This window comes from Lepisma saccharinum, chromosome 22 (genome assembly GCF_977018435.1).
Source record: "Lepisma saccharinum chromosome 22, izLepSacc3.1, whole genome shotgun sequence".
In the NCBI taxonomy this organism is placed as follows: domain Eukaryota; kingdom Metazoa; phylum Arthropoda; class Insecta; order Zygentoma; family Lepismatidae; genus Lepisma; species Lepisma saccharinum.
In genome coordinates, this window is record NC_139250.1 from 23,620,970 (window position 1) to 23,641,070 (window position 20,101).

Here is a 20,101-nt window from a genome sequence, read left to right on the forward strand (position 1 = left end):
CATGGATATGGAGAAGTTCTGCAAAGATCCCGATAAGGAAAGGTTGGTAGCTTGTAAAAATTGTGGCCATTGGTTTCATATACAATGTTTGGGTTTGTCCGATAAGCATTGGGAGTTATATCAGTTAAATGAAAATTATTTCTGTAAAGATTGTGATCCATCTTATGATCCGTTCAGTATTGAAGCTTTCGTGAAACGGAAACTAAGTCAGGAAAATGTTCAACAAATTAACATTCGTCCTTCTGTGTTGGCCGAGACGTCAACGGAACAAAGTAATGTTCCTTTTCAAATGTTTGATCTGCTTGCAGAGTTAAGGAAAATCAGCGAGTCACAACAGGTGGAATTTACAAAAATTAGGGAAACTCAAGATTCTATGAGGCAAACTCAACATTCTATGAGGCGAACTCAAGAGTCTCAACAGCTGGAGTTTACAAACATGAGGTGAAACTCAACAGTCTCAAAAGATTGAGTTTACTATATTGAGGCAAACTCAAGAGTCCATGAGGCAAACTCAAGAGTCTCAACAGCTTGAGTTTACAAAAATCAGGGAATCTCAACAGGATATTCAAAATTCACAACAACTACTCAACCTTGACTTCCACGAATTGAGTACATCGTTACGGAAGGAATTAACTGAAGTTGCCGAGTCCTGCAAATTAGCAACACGTTCATTACATCAGGAAATGGAAATGGAAGTGCAAGGGCTAACAGAGAAAATCGAGAAAGTCAACACTACTTGTACAGAGAATTCTGCTAAACTTGCTGGATTGAATGATCAGATTACAGAATGTCAGAGCAATGTTTCAGGGTTGTCTCGGCAAGTTCAAAGACTTGAAGTCGTTGTGAACAAGGACGAAATAACAAAGCGCGTGGAGGCTTGTGAAGAAAAGATTACTAAATTAACATCTAATATTTCGACTAATGTTGAATCAAGTAATCCTGTACATGTTTATAGTTCTCACGTGAACGGTAACTGTCAACCTAGTATTCCTGCACGGAACCTAATCTCTCTGAAATCATCTGATTCGTCAGCCTGTGATGTTTCTGAAGACGAACACAATCGCATTGCTTCACAAAGACACAAACGTTCGAGAAATAATCACATGAGAGCTAGTAATACTAACAAGTTACGTCAATCAACCCGTTCTTTGTATTCTGATGGTTCTGGGTAGGAAACAAGGAGGCAAGTAAACCAAAAGTCACCAAACCTGCAGAATCATCGATGTGATTATCCTAACAATTGTGTGCGTTCGCTCACTCAAGAACCTCGACGATTGGTAAGATTGAATGAACTTACTGTTCTTCCTAAATAATCGGGTGATCCTGAGAAATGAAGCCCACGTAACTTTATTATAACTTTAACTTATTATTTAGATTTACTTCAAGTTGCTGACATCCAAAGGCTTGAATGTATTACTAATTGTTTCCAAGGACCTGCAGAAGGTTGGTATAATACTCATGTTGATTCGTTCACATCACACAAACAATTTGTTGACGAATTTCTGAATCACTAGACGTCTTATTCGTTAACTCAGGCTCAATTGAATGAACTTAGAAGCCGTAAATATGATCCTAAACCGACGAATAGTATGGAAGTTTTTGCTATTCGAACGCATTCAGCATATTATAATTTAGTTGATCGTCCAAATGATGCAGAAGTTATTGATATGTTAATCAATCAGTTGCCCACACCTATTGCACAAACTATATTAGCTGCTAGATTAGATAAAATGGATGATGTAATTGCGTTACTAAAGAGGTTGGATTTAGTGAATTCAAGATCGAACAAGAGTCTTAATGTTCATGATAATGTACATGAAAAAAAATTCCGACATGGTGGGAATAATTCTAAAAGTTTTACCGATAATAATAGTGCAAGGGCAAAACTGATAGTTCAAGGTGTTGCTAAACGTTTATCGTTTGCGAACGGTGATCAATCTAATAAAAATGAAGGTTCAAGACGTAACGTAAGACCAAATGATAGTGTTAATTTTGTTTCTTCTAGCGATGAAAATAAAAGAATTAAGATTCCACGTACAGATGTACAGTGTCTCTCAAAAGTTTTAGGACAACGACATTTTAAACTAGGCAACCCAATTTACACAAGGTGTTGGTGGGTTGCGTGTAGAGTTAGGCTCAATTTCAGGGTTGCCACATGCACAATAAATATTTATAAAATACACGAAAGAAATAAAAACAAGTATTAGTGTATAAAAAGTATTAAAAATATCAATATTACATCGCAAGTGACAAAATTCTTTCTGAAAGAAAAATAATAGGTTTTCTAGCATTTCATCGCTGATGAGTCTACAGAAAGGAGAAGAGGTGAGAGAAAACGAGAGGTGACAAATGACAGGAGAAAGAGAAAGCGAGAGGAGAAGAGGAAAAGTAGAGGAGAGAAGAAAGAGAGGATAGACGAGGAGAGGAGATGTAGTGAGGAGAATGGAAAAATATTCTAGGAGAGATGAGGAAAATGGAGCAAAGAAGAGAAAAAAGAAGGAAAACGAGATGAGAGAAGAGTGGAGAGTAGAGTAAAGGAGAGAAAAAGAGAAGAACGAAAAGAAGAGGAGAAAAATGCGTGGAGTCGGAAATCTAAGACAGGAAAGGAGATACGAGGAGTGGAGATGAGTGGGATGGAGATAAGATGCGAGAAAAGTAGGGAAGGCGATATGAAATAAAAGCAGAGCAGAAGGAGGGGAGAGAAGAAGGAGAAGGAGATGAGAAGAACAGAAGGGACTGAAGAGAAGAGGTAGTTGCAGAAAATATCGTCTCAGCGTCAAGAATTGATGCATTGGTCAAATTATCGACATGAAACATTCAATAACATTTTGAAATGTATTGGAGAATGTATTAAATCGGTGCGAAATGCCTTTTGGCTTAGCTCAGAGCAAGGTGAAATCTTCCATGTACGAGGGGCGATCAGGTTGCTCTGACCCTAACATAGAAAGAGCGGCAATAGGGTTTCAATTTTTTTATTATTTTTCAACATACTCCCCTGCAACTCCAAAGCACTTTTCCCATCGGTGCTCCAACACCTGGATACCTTGCAAAAAAAATTCTTCCGACTGGTCCTCCAACCATGAGTCCACAGCCCTTATCACCTCAGAATCATCAGAAAATTTTTGCCCACAAATGTCACTCTTCAAATGTTTGAACAAATGGAAATCACTGGGGGCCAAATCTAGCGAATAGGGTGGGTGGGGCAACAATTGGAACGATGCATCTGCGATAGCGGCCCTCGCAATGCGTGAGGTGTGGAGAGGTGCATTGTCCTGGTGAAGGAGCACACCACGGGTCAACATCCCACGCCTCTTTTTCTTGATGGAATCACGTAATTTCTTGATTAGGTCACTGTAGTATGTGCCAGTGATGGTTTGCCATCTTTGTAGATAGTCCACAAGTAGGACACGCTTGCAGTCCCAGAAAATTGAGGCCATCACCTTTTTTGCTGACGTTTGCACCTTGAACTTCTTCTTGGTGGAGAATGTGGGTGTTTCCACTCCATGCTTTGTGATTTTGTTTCTGGGTCGAAGTGATAGACCCATGTTTCATCCATAGTTACAAATCGGGGAAGGAAATCGTCTATATCAGCACGAAAGTTGTCAAGAAGTTCTTGACTGATGAGCACTCGGGTGAGCTTCTGATGTGGAGTGAGGTTTCGAGGGACCCATCTTGCAGCATTTTTTTTCATTTGCAATTTCTGGGTTATTATGTCTTGCACAGTGCCATATGACAGGCCACACATCTCAGCAACATGACGGATAGTGACTCGACGATCCTTCAGCACGATATCATAACTTTGTTAATGTTTTCTGTCGTCATGACAGTTTTTGGTGCTCCACCTGCATATTCATCCTCACACGACTCTCTCCCACAATTAAACTCACGACACCATCTCTTCACCATACTGTATGAAGGAGTACTGTCCCCTAGTGTATCCACCAAGTCCTCATGAATTTTGGATACCGTCCACTTCTTCTTCACAAAATATTTGATCACCGCTCTCACCTCAGTTTTCTCCATTCTGGCACATTGACACAACTTCACTCAGTTAAACCCCTGTAAAAAGAAAACTGTACGCTACTCAGACTTACAATTCAGAATGAAAGCATATAAAGGATCACTAAACAATAGCAAAATAAAAAATCAATCATAACGTCATTCCTTCTATGTTAGGGTCGGAGCAACCTGATCGCCCCTCGTAAGATCTTTGATTTTACCTGCGGTTATACCACTAAAATCATGAATGTAATTTTAATATTTATAAGAATTATCCAATTTTTGTCCAATTCTCGGTTCGTTGAAATGGAGATTCTGTAATTTAATATTTAGCCTTCCCCCATCGTTAATTCCAAAGTGAATCAATCCGTTTCACACGAGGTGAACAATGAACACAATGGGATAGGTCTAAAACTTACGAAAATTTTCTGCCACCGGAAGGGTTTGAACCTACGACCATCAGATTGACAGTCCTGAACGTTAAACACTACACTACAAGCTTTCGCTCTTGAAAGTAAGTAGAAGGAGCTGACCAATGTGAAATGTAGATGCAACTCTCCTCCTACATGTAATGTGCAAACAATACTTGTTTGTAACAAAGAAAACGAAGGTAGTACGTCTCGGAGAAAACATTTAATGGAGATTTGCACATGATGAGAACTTTTCATTCGATATTTGCGGAGGTATGCTTGCATTGAACTCGAGTGGGAAAAGGGGTAAAATTAGTATGTCCTCAATTGCCACAAATATAAATAGTTATTTCATTAATAATAATTTCACAATTATCGTTAAAGTATTAAGTGGCCGCGGTGGCTCAGTCGGTAACGCGTCTGACTACCATGCTCAAGGTCCCGGGTTCGATCCCCGGCCGGTTCAAATCCGGGAACTTTTCTAACGGTGAAAGCGGCCCCGGCGCCCACCCAGCGTCGAATAACATGGGTACCTGGGGGAAACCCTGGGGGGTAAAGGCGGTCAGGGGCGTGATGCTGATCACATCACCCCCACTCACGACCGGATCAAGAAAGTGTGGGGCGTTACCCCCACACCCCCTATACGCCTTCATGGCGTGGTGCTATGCACAGGGGAACACTTTTCTTTACTTTACGTTAAAGTATTATAATTCACGATCTTATACATGAAAATATCCCTATAAACGTGTGTCAATTCATTTATTTGTTTATTTTTTTATAAATTCCATTTGCAGAACAATGTAGCTATTATACACTGCTATTACAATTAATGTTACCATGCTCTTGTTTGTAATAAGAGGAGAATTAAAAAAAGAACACCTCCTAAGGAGGATCGAACCTGGGACCACAATCAATGCTTTCAAGAACTCTAACCACTACATCACGCCCTTACTTTCGATTGAAACAACAATTTTTAAGTATTCGGTCTCTCCAATATTGTAAATGAAGTTGGGTATACATGTGGTTGAACTTTTACTTTAATTTTGGATTGCTTTCTTGTAGTATAGCAGATATCTTCGAGAAATAATTATCGAAGTGATGAAGAAAAACGAGAATATTGTTAGTTGTGAAAATGCGAGTTATTTCTTCTAACTTATTATTGTGATTAGACATTATTAATGAAAACTATGTAGAGGCTTGAACATTGCAGGACGATATTCTTTTCCTGTCATACTGCAACAGACGAAATGCTTGTTTACTGATGCAAGTCTGGTGTTCAGAACAGTCTTATGAAATGTATTTGCTGTTGCCTAAGGTAACACGAAATTATTACACCGTTTGCGAACTACCAAATCTGCGCAACGTTAGACGTAAACAGGCGGAAAATTTTATTCTTCACACTTGACAGTATTAGTCAAGAGATACTCGTGGGACACTGTGTTAAGGTGCTGGAGTAAATCCTTCTTATTTTTCTTCCTCGAAGGACAACAATTTTTATAGTAGAGCAACAGTAGTTCCGCTCTTTCTTATTTCTTTTAAATTCTTCCACATTCCTTTCATTGGGTTAAATATAAATAAAAGTATTGCTTGCATTTCTGTCACTGACGTAGACCAGGCCCGTACGCAGGATTTCTTTGAGGGAGTGGCCAGACCCTAATATGTGTGTGTGTGTGTGTGTGTGTGTATATATATATATATATATATATATATATATATGAGAGAGAGAGAGAGAGAGAGAGAGAGAGATATTACAAAATAGTTCAAATAGTGCGAGCGCGATTCAAAAGTCATGATAATTCTATGTTTAGAAAATAATATATTTATAAATTAAATGTTGCGTACTAGGAATCATTATTACAATAAAGAACATGTCTAATTGCGAGTTAAGAAAACAACAATAACAAAGAGACATTCTCGCATCACGTTTGCAGTTCGAAAAAGTCGGGTCAGGGATTGAAAGTAGCGCACTGTCCTGACTAAATCGGCGAATCGGACGTCTGCTAGCCTTGCATTATAAAACTAAAACCATCCAATATGCAGCCTGAAGACTTTTGCGCAAGAAAAAGATTCATTTATGTAAGAACAAAATTGAAATGTTTACACATTTCTAAAATCGACGATGTTATTTTGTTTTGGTAGTTATTGATAGGTTCACATTTAAATATTTCGGGGTTCGAGGGGGGCATGGCCCCCATGCCCCCCCTGGATACTGGCCTGACGTTAGTGACGTAGACAGTGGGAGAGAAATTTTGGAGAATGTTGTATTAAATTTATTATTTACATCCACCTTATGCTCAGATAGGTTTATTGACAATCGTGAACTTTTCGTTTAATAGATAATATTTGGTTTTAAACGACGGGAGAACATTGGTCTAATTTTCTTTCTTGCTCTTTTGTGAGAATATATACTTCTACAATAGCAATCGCGTTCGGAAACGGTGAAAAAAAATGACTTGGTTTTCGAAGGCAGACAACCTTGGTAGCGTAGCTTGCTCGCGTTCAAAGTGACTCACTCACGCTATTCAAGGCCGCTTCTTATCGCAAAACATTGTCCGTCGATGCACCCGCAAGTTACGAGTGACCAGAGTCGAATTTTAAAGAGAATATGAAGAATGATAGATTTCATCAGAGGCGGCTAGGTGGGTACTAGCTCAACATGCAATAGTTAAAGTGATAATTTCTGACAACCAAGAAACCTTATTGAATAAGTATTGGGATAGTAATACGCGTACCCGCTCCTTTTTAACAATGTAAGCTCGAAGACAATCTGTATTCCATTTGGTTGTATTGGCAACTTGGTCAACCTGAGGTTATTATAAGAAACCATTTCCTAGATGTTCATGTAACCATTATAAAATTACAAATAAAATATATTCACAAGCTTAGATATACTAACAACGAAGAAATAAATTCAGAGTTAATTTTCAAATGCATGTGTATAGAGTAATTCTAGAAGTACAGAGCTATATCAGTATTGAACTTCTTTTTTGCAGGATAACGTTTACAATATTGACGCGACAGAATAATTAAGAACTGTTTCTCCAAGGGAAGCAAAGGGCGTAGTGTATTGGTTAGAGTTCTTGAAAGCATTGATTGTGGTCCCAGGTTCGATCCTCCTTAGGAGGTGTTCTTTTTTTAATTCTCCTTTTATTACAAACAAGAGCATGGCAACATTAATTGTAATAGCAGTGTATAGTAGCCACATTGTTCTGCAAATGGAATTTATAAAAAAAATAAACAAATAAATGAATTGACACACGTTTATAGGGATATTTTCATGTATAAGATCGTGAATTATAATACTTTAACGATAATTGTGTACTGCTTCAAAGACATTGACAAATATTAATGAAATAACTATTTATATTTGTGGCAATTCAGGACATACTAATTTTACCCCTTTTCCCACTCGAGTTCAATGCAAGCATACCTCCGCAAATATCGAATGAAAAGTTCTCATCATGTGCAAATCTCCATTAAATGTTTTCTCCGAGTCGTACTACCTTCGTTTTCTTTGTTACAAACAAGTATTGTTTGCACATTACATGTAGGAGGAGAGTTGCATCTACATTTCACATTGGTCAGCTCCTTCTACTTACTTTCAAGAGCGAAAGCTTGTAGTGTAGTGTTTAACGTTCAGGACTGTCAATCTGATGGTCGTAGGTTCAAACCCTTCCGGTGGCAGAAAATTTTCGTAAGTTTTAGACCTATCCCATTGTGTTCATTGTTCACCTCGTGTGAAACGGAATGATTCACTTTGGAATTAACGATGGGGGGAAGGCTAAATATTAAATTACAGAATCTCCATTTCAACGAACCGAGAATTGGACAAAAATTGGATAATTCTTATAAATATTAAAATTACATTCATGTTTTTAGTGGTATAACCGCAGGTAAAATCAAAGATCTTACAAGGAAGATTTTACCTTGCTCTGAACTAAGCCAAACGGCATTTCGCACCGATTTAATACATTCTCCAATACATTTCAAAATGTTATTGAATGTTTCATGTCGATAATTTGACCAATGCATCAATTCTTGACGCTGAGACGATATTTTCTGCAACTACCTCTTCTCTTCAGTCCCTTCTGTTCTTCTCATCTCCTTCTCCTTCTTCTCTCCCCTCCTTCTGCTCTGCTTTTATTTCATATCGCCTTCCCTACTTTTCTCGCATCTTATCTCCATCCCACTCATCTCCACTCCTCGTATCTCCTTTCCTGTCTTAGATTTCCGACTCCACGCATTTTTCTCCTCTTCTTTTCGTTCTTCTCTTTTTCTCTCCTTTACTCTACTCTCCACTCTTCTCTCATCTCGTTTTCCTTCTCTTTTCTCTTCTTTGCTCCATTTTCCTCATCTCTCCTAGAATATTTTTCCATTCTCCTCACTACATCTCCTCTCCTCGTCTATCCTCTCTTTCTTCTCTCCTCGTCTATCCTCTCTTTCTTCTCTCCTCTACTTTTCCTCTTCTCCTCTCGCTTTCTCTTTCTCCTGTCATTTGTCTCCTCTCGTTTTCTCTCACCTCTTCTCCTTTCTGTAGACTCATCAGCGATGAAATGCTAGAAAACCTATTATTTTTCTTTCAGAAAGAATTTTGTCACTTGCGATATAATATTGATATTTTTAATACTTTTTATACACTAATACTTGTTTTTATTTCTTTCGCGTATTTTATAAATATTTATTGTGCATGTGGCAACCCTGAAATTGAGCCTAACTCTACACGCAACCCACCAACACCTTGTGTAAATTGGGTTGCCTAGTTTAAAATGTCGTTGTCCTAAAACTTTTGAGAGACACTGTACCACCTGTTGTTGAAACCCAACAATCAAACTCCAATCAAAAGACGAAGATTTTTTACAGGAATAATAATTTTGGAAAACTAAACCTAACTAACAGACCATATAATAGTTAAATGATGCAGGAACTCAACATTTATGTTATGTATTTGCTTGTACGTGTGTAAGGGCAAAAATATGTATGTGTTGATTGATTGATTGAAATGTTGTTTTAAGTCCACTTTATGCACAGTAAGGCTAATCGAGACTGTACCTACAGTTTAAATTGGGTTCCGAACCACTGTGTGTAATTTTCTTCGTATTTTTTATTTCCCTGTAATTGTTTATATTTTTTTCTTCTTTTTTCAATATTTTAATTATTTCATATTCATTTTTTTGTAAGCATGGTCAAATGGAAGAAAAGGCTCCACAGCCTTAACTTCGCCATGTAAAAGAAGACGAAATAAATAAAATAAATAAATAAACATTTCCGGCATAATAGAAGTCCCCAAAGCTGTCAATACTTCAATAATAATGGTAGGTTTATGGGCAACGGTTTCAATGCCAGAAACGAGCAAGAACAACAGCAATTTACACTGCGTCCACTGTGCCAATTGTGGATATTCATCTTCTCAGTTGTCAACGGGAAACAGTTGTAATGCAACTACAGTGTCGAATACTGCATTGAATGAAAATGCTCCATTTTTCGATCCAAGAGAAACTTCTTGTAAACAGTTCATTTCTTCTGCCCCTCAAGAAACATTAACCGAACGTTGCGGGTGAACGTGGACCAGTTTGCTCGCACTAATGTAAAGCAGGATCAGTCTAAATCATATCGTAGTGATATGGTACGAAGAAGAACTTACTTGGCTTTAAATGATATTGGCATACATACTCCTATTACTGATCAACCTCTGATCACAGGAACAGTTTGCTGTATTAGCATACAATGTGGCATTGACAGTGCAAGTCAATGTAATTTGATCAGTTATGAGTTATAGTGCAGCATAAAATTTATTATTCCGACTGCCAAATTGATTGCAGTGGATCAATCTAAGTTATTGCAGTTTGTAGAACAATCTCTCAAACTGCAGAGTTTTGATTTCACGTTATATCATGTCCCAGGAGTTTTGAATAATATTGCTGATACGTTGAGCAGATTTCCGCCTTGTACTACTTATTTTGCACTTGATGATAAATTATATATCAATCAAGTAATTGTGGATGATTCACAAGATGATACTTCTTCTATTTGGTTAAAAGCTCAACGAGCAGATGAAAAATGTAATAATATAATTTCTCACCTGGAAGATAGTGCAACTGATAAAGACTTTTCAAAGTATCTTCTTCACAACAAAATTATTTTTTATAAACCCAATTAGGATGAAATTTGTAAACTTGTAGTGCAGCATGAGCTTATACCTTTGGTAGTGCACAAAATGCATGATTTAAATGGATATTTTGGTTATCAGAAGGTTTTAGCAGCTTGTAGAAGGGCATATGTTTGGCCGTAGATGAGAAAATCAATTAGAAATTACCTGAAAGATTGCTTAGAATGTGCACGAACCAAGAGAGTAGGTCGGCCGTTCCGAGAGAGGTGAATATCACCAACCACACGATTTCCTCTCTATTGACTAAATTGGAAAATTATCAAGATCACGTATATATGAATATTTCCTCACAATTGTAGACGTTATGTCAAAGTTTGTTATGATTTTTTCGTTAAGAAAAGCAACTGCCAGGGAAATTATCAATCGTTTTGATGAATAATATTTTAAACATTTCGCTGTTTGTAATGTATTATTATCAGATTGTGGAAGCCAATTTACATCAAAGGAGTGGAAAAACCTACATGGATTGAAGGAAAATCAAGCATATTACTACCACTACATACAATCCGAAATCCAATCCCATTGAGAGGTACAATAAGGAGATTGTTAGGTTACTGCGATAATTCTGCAATGATAATCACACCAGTTGGTATCCAAAAATAAATTCTATTATTTAGTTACTAAATCATTCATGCTCTTCAGTTACCGGATTATCTCCTATTGAACTTTTCTTAATGAAGATACGTATGAAGGGCTCAATATTTGAAGAAGTTGGCTGGCCAGAACAAATTAAATCTTTACCATGGAAACGCAAATTGTTTTTAGCAGAAATCAGGACTAGACAATCTAGAAGAAGTAGAAAGATTAAGAATGCATTTAACTCTATCAAACTCTATCAAAGTTTTGGTGTGGATATACCATTTAAGGTATCAACGAATCAAGTAATTTTGCATCGCCTAGATTTCTAATTTCAAATATTACACTTGTACACAATTACATGATTTTATTTACCTGTTTAACCAAATCACCCAGTTGAATTGAAAGTGGTGTGAATTTGCTGGAAAATTCTTGAATAGTCTTTAAACTTTCGGCGTCTACTTTAGAAAGAGCAGTAACAAATCTTCTGTACAAATTTCCATCAGTTTCACTGCTTTTGTCTTCGACTAATGCACTGAAATTTGAAGTAAATAATAATTACTTTACATCTACAAGATATGTGCATGCAAAATTTTTCTTACATATGTGTGTAGCTATTTTTAGTAAACTTGATATTTGATAATCGTAGCAAGGAATATATATTTTAGTAATTTTTTACCACTCACCTCTCTACAAATGCATTAATTTTATTAGCATCGGTGACATTGCCAGGACAGACGGTTAATGCGGGAAATGTTGTAGACCATTCATTGTAATTCTTCTCAATTACAACAATTGTTGGGTTCTCTTCGAATTTTGTCCATGATTTGAATGTAAGTAAAGCAGCAAATACTAAACTTGTGATGAAGGTAGCGAACAATAAAACCCTGTTAAAGGTAGAGGAAATGAATTTACGTCAAAAGCATGCATATATACAAGGTGAGTCAAAAGTCCCTTAACACTCAACGTGGATTGATTAAATCAGGTTGATTTAATTCGCGTTTTAAATCAAGATTAAATCAGATATATATCACTTTAAAGAAATAATTTATACAATAATGTACATAAAGATTTAGTAGATATCAGAATCACTTTTAGTGAAAGTACATTAATCTCATAATTATTTAATAGTGTTTATTAGTCTCCATAAAAGAAAAGAAAGGAAAAACATATGTACTGATAATCTGAAGCTCATACAAAAGGAAATGAAATATGTAAACTATAAACACACTTAAATTTATATTGATTTAAAATTCAATAATTTTTATGGGCTACAATAGCAAACATTTTGTTTTGAAAAATATACAAAATACTAATCATGTTAAATCGTAAGTAGTGTTATTATCATGAATCTGTAAATAAACATTATAGTTTGATTAACACCATCAACAAACATTTCCATACTAGGTTCATATATACGACATCAGAAACAGAATAATGTTTAATTATAACACCATTAAACCTTGTTTCGATGATATGAAAAACTCAATATGCTGACCAAGGCAGAAAATTTATTTTAAGACATAAACTAAACGTAACGTTTCAACCTTCTAGCAAGGTCTTCTTCAGACTCTGTACCCAGTATAAATGAAACAAGGTACAAAACAACAACAAGGTGCACAGAAATCACCCCCCTCCAGACACAAGATTATTAGAAAGATTTTTTCTCTCTAGAACATTCCAGCAGGTGAGCTTCCCTTGTCAACTGTACTTTCACATGACATGGCGATTTGGATAAACATTTCCTTTCATCTGGAAAGTGGTTGGACTCTTTATCTCACGCTCTTTTATCTTATTCTTTCTTTCTTCATTCCTCATCCTTCTTCTCTCCTCTTTCGCTCTTGTACTTTCCACTCTTTCTAACACCTTCTCCCATTTTTTTTATATCTTCAGTCACCCATTTCAGTTCATTGTGTCTTCTTCTACTAGAAGGTTGAAACATTACGTTTAGTTTATGTTTTAAAATAAAATAAATTTTCTGCCTTTACAGCATATTGAGTTTTTCAGAGTAATGTATATTTGCATATATTTTATTCGCTTTATTCAATCATTTCAAATATTTTACAGCGCCGTTTACGAGAAAGAGCCTCTCTATAAAAGAAACATATATGCTATCTCTATATATGGTGCCAGAAACCATACAAGCAATATTAGTGAGTGATTTATTTAAATGAAAAAAAAAATTTAAATTTTTAAAAAATCATCAAATAAAAATCCATGATTTTTATCCACCCTGCTTAACACACTTTATAAAAGGTATAGGAGTTATGCTGGGTACAATAGGCCAGTTCATGGGGAGCGGACCATAGTTGTGTGTGTCAAGCAGAGGTCCGCCAAATGTTGGTCGCCATATTGAATTCAACTAAAAAAAAATGTAAAGTTGGTGATGTGATATATCAACTCAGGCTAGAATTTCACGAGAAATGCCATGGTGAAATTTTCTTCAATGTATTTTTAAAAGTTACACACATAATGGTGAAGTTTTCTTCAATGTATTTTTAAAAGTTACACACATATCTTCCACTTATGCTGTCAATTTTCCATTATGCACACTCAAACGTTTCTTCCATTCACGCAGAACATGTTGCAAAGAAGCAAATGTGGCAGCATATCAAGCAAGAAATATGCACAAATATTTTCAATCCATAACAGAATCCATAAATATAATCCACTCCACTATAATCTCTAGAATACGCAGAGTAAGTTATAGCTCTGTGCTCAAGAGCAAAATTTTGACTCAGCGAGTTTCCTGAGGACCCGCACTTTACAGAGAGCATTTTTGAAGCACTTTGAGGGTAAATACAGCTAAATAAGACCATATTGGATACCATCGTATTTGCTGGGTCAAAATTATGCTGGTATGCACCATAAGATTGTATTCCGCGAAAAAAATATATATAAAAATAAAAAGGCACTCACCTGTTATTGGAGCCGCCGTGGTCTAGTCGGGTGGGTGATCTAAGGTAGGAATTTTTCCTGCCTTGTCCCTGCAGAAAGCGACTCCGGGGTTCACCCTGGAGGTAATCCTTGGCGGTAAAGGCTGCCAAGGCGTGGTGCTGATCATATCACCACCAAAATGGCCGAGACCGAGAATGTGTGGATCCCTACCCACACATACCCCATATGTGTTGTGAACGTTCGGCCCCCCTATCCCTCGTTTCTATCTGGCCCTCTGGATTTCTTCCTACTATAATCCCTCAATCTCTCCTTTCACCTCACTCTGGGTGCCAAGCGAGCAGATTATATTTGCGCCCAAATTACAAAGGGGGGGGGTTCACACAATAATTTATATTTTTATGTCCATGGTTCGTTTACACATGTGCAGCAAGTGAATATACAACTGGTTAAATAGACAGTACCGTAGTTATTGAAATCATAACATTCTAGTAGGATATATATTGGTTTATTATACGTAGTTATATATATACAAATTTTACATAGCGTTTCCATGTGTGTCTTGCATAGACCAAATTAACATATCTGCAAATCAATATAATTGCTCACGTATGGGTTAACCATCGGCACTTCTTTTACCGCATAGTTAGCATAACTATCTCTGCGGGCCTACCCTCAGCTTAAATGATATTCCGTCCGTGGACGTGGACCCCGTAGCGTTGGAAAATTCCACTGCAACGGTCTTTTGAGAGACAGCTAGCTCCTCCAACCGGGGAGATAAAAAACAGGGGAATCTAATATCCAGTAAAGCACAATCCAATAAGCACATACACTTACATGCAATAAAAACATAAAAATACACTCATGCAAACACAACATATTACTTAACCCTACACCTTGTAGCTGGCCAGCAATTAATCAACATATTACCAAAACTAGTAATGGTCAATCCGACCGTTACAGTGTCTTCATGGCATCGTTGCATGCATGACGAACTTTACCTTTTACCCTTAACTTACCTTACACACCTGTTACTCGCATGGTAACTAGATCCATTGAAAACTAAGTGTGTTTACTTTGATTTAATGTTTTTGTACTAAAATAACATTTTCCACCACAATGAAATTAAAATTTGTTTATTATGCATTCAAGTCGAATAGGATTGCAAAACTTACATTAAATGAATAAAATATTATTTTTTATCTTTGCAAAAATATGAAAATAGCTGCTCCGAGAAGTCTCGTGTCTTTGTTTTAAATTTCTGTGGTGGATACGTAACTGGCTTGACTCAATTTGTAGGATTTATGGAGAGAGAGAGAATAAAATAATATATTTTTAACTCAAGAGGAATAGATATGATTACATTTTTATAACTTCCATGAAAATTATTTCAAATTGTCAAAATGCATAATTTACATTTAATACAAAGAGCATTTGAATATAAACCTTACCTCTCTGAAACAAATATACTTTTTTCTCCTGTGTATAATAATCCATGGAAAGACGTTTCTTTCAAATAATCTCTGACAATTTTCATGATGGCCAAGCAAACGCCAGTCGTAACAACTCTCGACTCAACTATGTGTTCTGTAAGGGATAAAGGCTCTTTGTTAGTATTTTTGATATAATAATGTGTTATTTACATACTTAACTGACAAGCTTTTAATTAAGTGATGCATTTGGATTTTTATTAACGAATAAATTCATTAACACTTTGTTCTCTTAATTCTTAACAACGTACAAAGTACATATATTCGAGTGGGGTAAATGAACTACTTGAAGGGGATACGAAATTAGTTCAGATAATGGTTTTTTTATCCATGGTGTACCTGTAAAACAAGTACAGAAATAGTCTAAATTTGGAGCTGAATCTGCTCTTGAAATTTTCAAGTGCACAACCAGACAACAGGAAATTCTGTGAGGTTATGCAGGCACACATTTCTCACTAGAAATTCTGAGGATTTTACAATAGAAACTACACAACTGCTGTTGACAGTTTGTTGATTATATTTTATTTTACTTCGCTTTTCTTTCACTTCTGGCTAATTGCGAAGATCGGGATGAGTGATGATGTGATGAAATTGATGAATGGATACTCACAAACACTCATGCCTAGGCCAGGATTCGTCCCCTTGACTGACTGTTTGTTTAAAAACTTGTTTTTGTCCTTTACTTTCTTTCAATAACTCTGGAAAAATATATGAAAATCAAAGTTTTTATTTACTTCTTAGCATCCATGTGTTTCACATATTTTTGTAACTAATCGTAAAGATTGTGAACGTAGGAATACCCAATATAATAATAAACGTAGGATTCTAATGTTTATTTATTTACTATCTTTCCACATACATCCCGAATGCGATTTTGCTCTATTGCAGATACACGCCTCCAAAAATTTCAAAAATGCCCCACCAATCAAGCAGACAAGAAATTTCCCAAAACCTGCTATTCGGGGAAAACTTGTGGTGGGGTACATTAGACGTTAGACAGAGATTCCAGAGAGAGTGTATAGGTTTTTGTTGTTGAATAGAAATCTTGCCTATATTACATTATCCAAATGTAGGATTTGAATTGAAGACCTGATCAAAAAGGGAACCGATGTAATTAGGCATTCATAACAAAATATTATGTAAAACCAATTTCAGTATTATCGTTACATCAATTACAATGAATATGTGTTTTTCTTTGAAATATAAAACAAAATAATACTGTATAAATTTCAAAACTTAGGATGTGTATAAATTGTATTTCTTTTTAAAATGGTATTTAAGGTAAATCTATAAATTAAAAAAAAAAAGTATTTTAAGGGTTCAGTTCGTCTATCTTCTTCTAGCAAGCATTTTGTAACCTTACCAAATATTAAAAAAAAAACTTGTTCTGTTCGACAATTATTAAGACTTTCCAGCAGTTATTCACATAAAATATTATAAATAGTGAGTTTTCTTCAAAACTACTATTTTTGTTCTTCGAAAGAAGATTTGTTGATATATCATAAAAACTTTACACTATTTCTAGAATTTCTGAAGAAAGTGGAAGTTCCGAGATATATCAAATCAAAATTATCTAATATGGCGGACTCTTTTCAAGATGGCGGCCGTAAGCATGAAGATGACGATTTGCTATTTGACTGAACATGTCTTAAGTGGTACGTGCAACAATTAATTCAACCAAGTTTCTTGATTTTATCAAAAAGTCAATGATTCCGGACTTGGGCGCCGGACTGTGATAATGACACACTTTTTGAAGACTCTTTCGATTCTACTTGTGGTCGCTTTTGTTACCAACATGTGACACATTAATTATTTCATTGTATTTGTATTTCAGTGTTTTAACGTGGGATTCGAACCACTATGTGCCTTGAACGAGTATCGATCATGGAACCTCCTGATTACAAGTAGTCACACCGATTGTAGCGTTAAATTTTGTTATTGTTCGTGTGGCAAGATGAAGATAAAAATATGACATATACAGATCTTCTGACAGTCGAGATAAATTTTGAGTTTAAAGCGTGTTTTATTTTCTTCATCGTGTTGCGGCTAATACTCGGTGCTTACAAAAAACTATACTAAAAACGCATTGTGAAATACAGCTGTAGATGCGACGTTCAATATTCTTTGGAAGAAGAGTAGCTGAAATTAACTGCAAGAATTGTGAGTTACATAGAATATTGTTTCGTCATCCATATCCTTGTTTGTTTGAGTTTGGGCGTTGAAGTTCACTTTATGCACAGCAAGGATAGACGGGACTGGACCTACAGTTTAAAATGGGATCCGAATCATTATGTCATGTGTCTCCACCGGTTATCGAAATACAATTTCTTACTTGCAGACTTTGAATATACTGCTCCAAGAAACAAATCTTCTGATGACAGGTTTTACTTATCTCAATATAATAAAGTAAGAACAACATATTCCTCACTATAAAATGAATTTCTGGGATTTGGTAAGGCGACTTCCCTTTTTCTTTCGGTGAGCATGATATGGCGAGTAACTATAATTTGAATGTCGGTTTCTGTGGCGAAATGGTAAGTGTAACTTGTTACAAAGCAAGAAGTTCCAGGATTGAACACTGGGTAACTGATGGAAGCATTATTGATTTTGTCGTGTTTACCACAAGTGGTAGAAAACTGACGTTAAGGACCCACGCAGAATGAAGGAACGACTAACGTATTAAGAAGATTTCGTCGCTTTCCTGGGCTCAACTTACTAGCGTGCAGCTATGCTCTTACACTGCGACTCGCTTTTTCTCTTTGAGCAAACAAGAAGACGTTTCGAGAAAGTGGACGGTCATACCAAGAACGACAATTTCTTCCGGATTATTCAGATGACCAACATTGATCTCTTTGTTGTTCATACAGCGTGAAGACAACGTGGCGAAAATACGATTTTTTGATGGGGGGGAGGAGGTTTTCATCGATAACATGTGAACTTCTCTTTTTATTTACAAGAAACCGAAATGTTGACTTCTTGCTAGTTGTGGCTGGCCTCTTTCTCTTACCGTTTATGTTGTGAATGCTATATTTCGCAGCTAGCTAGATAATATTTCATGGTGTAGGAGACGAGGGACAAACATTGGCTTTGCTTCTAATTACTAATGTGGATTTCCCTTGCGAGCGTGTATATGCGTGTCTAACCAATAGCCTACTGGCAACGCCGTTGTCTGGTAATCAAGGGATTCCAGATTCAATACATCTATGTGCGGACCCCATTTTAAACATTTCGTCCAGTTACAATTACCCTATCTGAACACAAACCACGTGACGCATGTCCATCTGACAGCCTCACAAAACAGGCACCGAACTGCGAGCAACGTTGTCTCTACATAGAGCGCATGCGTCGTGATGCGACTTTTGTGAAAGGAACAGATAATCTCCGTTCGTAAGTTCGATCCCTGGTAGGATCAGTATTTTTTGATGCAGTAGATTGAAATGCCACAACCTGAGTAGACGTTTCCATATGTGTGTGTAATTTACGATTGTCTGATGGCGTGGTCAAACGTTTGCAGCAGATAGGAAATGGCTTTCCGCTTTCACTATTTAAAATAGGATTAAAACAATGCAGTTGACAAAATATGCATATCACTGTGCCACACAGCAACAGACTCCCGCTAGTTTTTTTTTAATTTTAAATGTGCAAATTCAAAATTGGTTCCGACGATGTCACATTACATGAATAGTTTTGAACAAAATGTAAATTTCGGACACTGAAGTCATTATATAGAGAGTTTGTATTTACAATCTTGGTTCATGAAATTAACATGTCTTCTTCTCTCTTCACCTTCTTTTTTTTACGGTAATAAACAAAAATCCCGTTTAATTTGAAATACCTTAATTATAATGCTATAATTTTAGAGCTTGAATTCCTTAATTATCAAATACTCGAAGAGAATAGAGATTTCAAGTGATTGTACATGCTGACAAACACGAATTCCATTTTCATAGGTTATTTTAGTTACAAGACAGCTTTATATACTTGTAACAAAACCCCTTGAAATCAGAGGGGAAGGCATATCTTCATGTGACAACTTCCATACAGAAATTTGTGATAATAGAAGCTAACGTGCACCCAGACAATCACTTGTGTCTATATATCTACCTACATATAGTATGTGTGTGTGATTTTGTCTGTCTGGGGGTTCGACGTGCTGACCCAACGACATCCCATTACCGGTTGAAGAACTCCATACCTCTAGATAGGATTGTGGAAGGGACACTGACGGTCGGGCCTAGGCCCTTCGAGGGCTGTTGCGCCAAGGAGTATTATTATTATTATGTTTGTGTGCACGTTTACACGAGAAGAAGGACAAATAGATAATGCCCGGGGTTCTATTGGTGGTAGAGAAAAATGTGGTTCGGATCCCATTTTAAACTGTAGGTCCAGTCCCGACTATCCTTGCTGTGCATAAAGTGTACTTCAACGCCAAACTCAAACAAACAAGGATATGGATGACAAAACAATATTCTATGTAACTCACAATTCTTGCAGTTAATTTCAGCTACTCTTTTTCCAAAGAATATTGAACGTTGCATCTACAGCTGTATTTCACAATGCGCTTT

The 20,101-nt window shown here is 36.4% G+C and overlaps 1 protein-coding gene across 1 annotated transcript in view; it reads right to left on the minus strand.

The window, feature by feature from the left end:
• The window catches only part of LOC146004737 (uncharacterized), a 105,305-nt gene extending 89,679 nt beyond the window's left edge, over positions 1-15,626 (minus strand). Inside the window, exons 1-3 of the mRNA XM_083143699.1 lie at positions 15,498-15,626; positions 11,838-12,038; positions 11,527-11,686 (exon numbers count right to left, since the gene is read on the minus strand). Coding sequence (XP_082999825.1) covers positions 11,527-11,686; positions 11,838-12,038; positions 15,498-15,583 — 447 coding nt within the window. The 5' untranslated portion in view covers positions 15,584-15,626. The remainder of the gene's footprint in view (positions 1-11,526; positions 11,687-11,837; positions 12,039-15,497) is intronic.
• Positions 15,627-20,101: the final 4,475 nt, after the last annotated feature.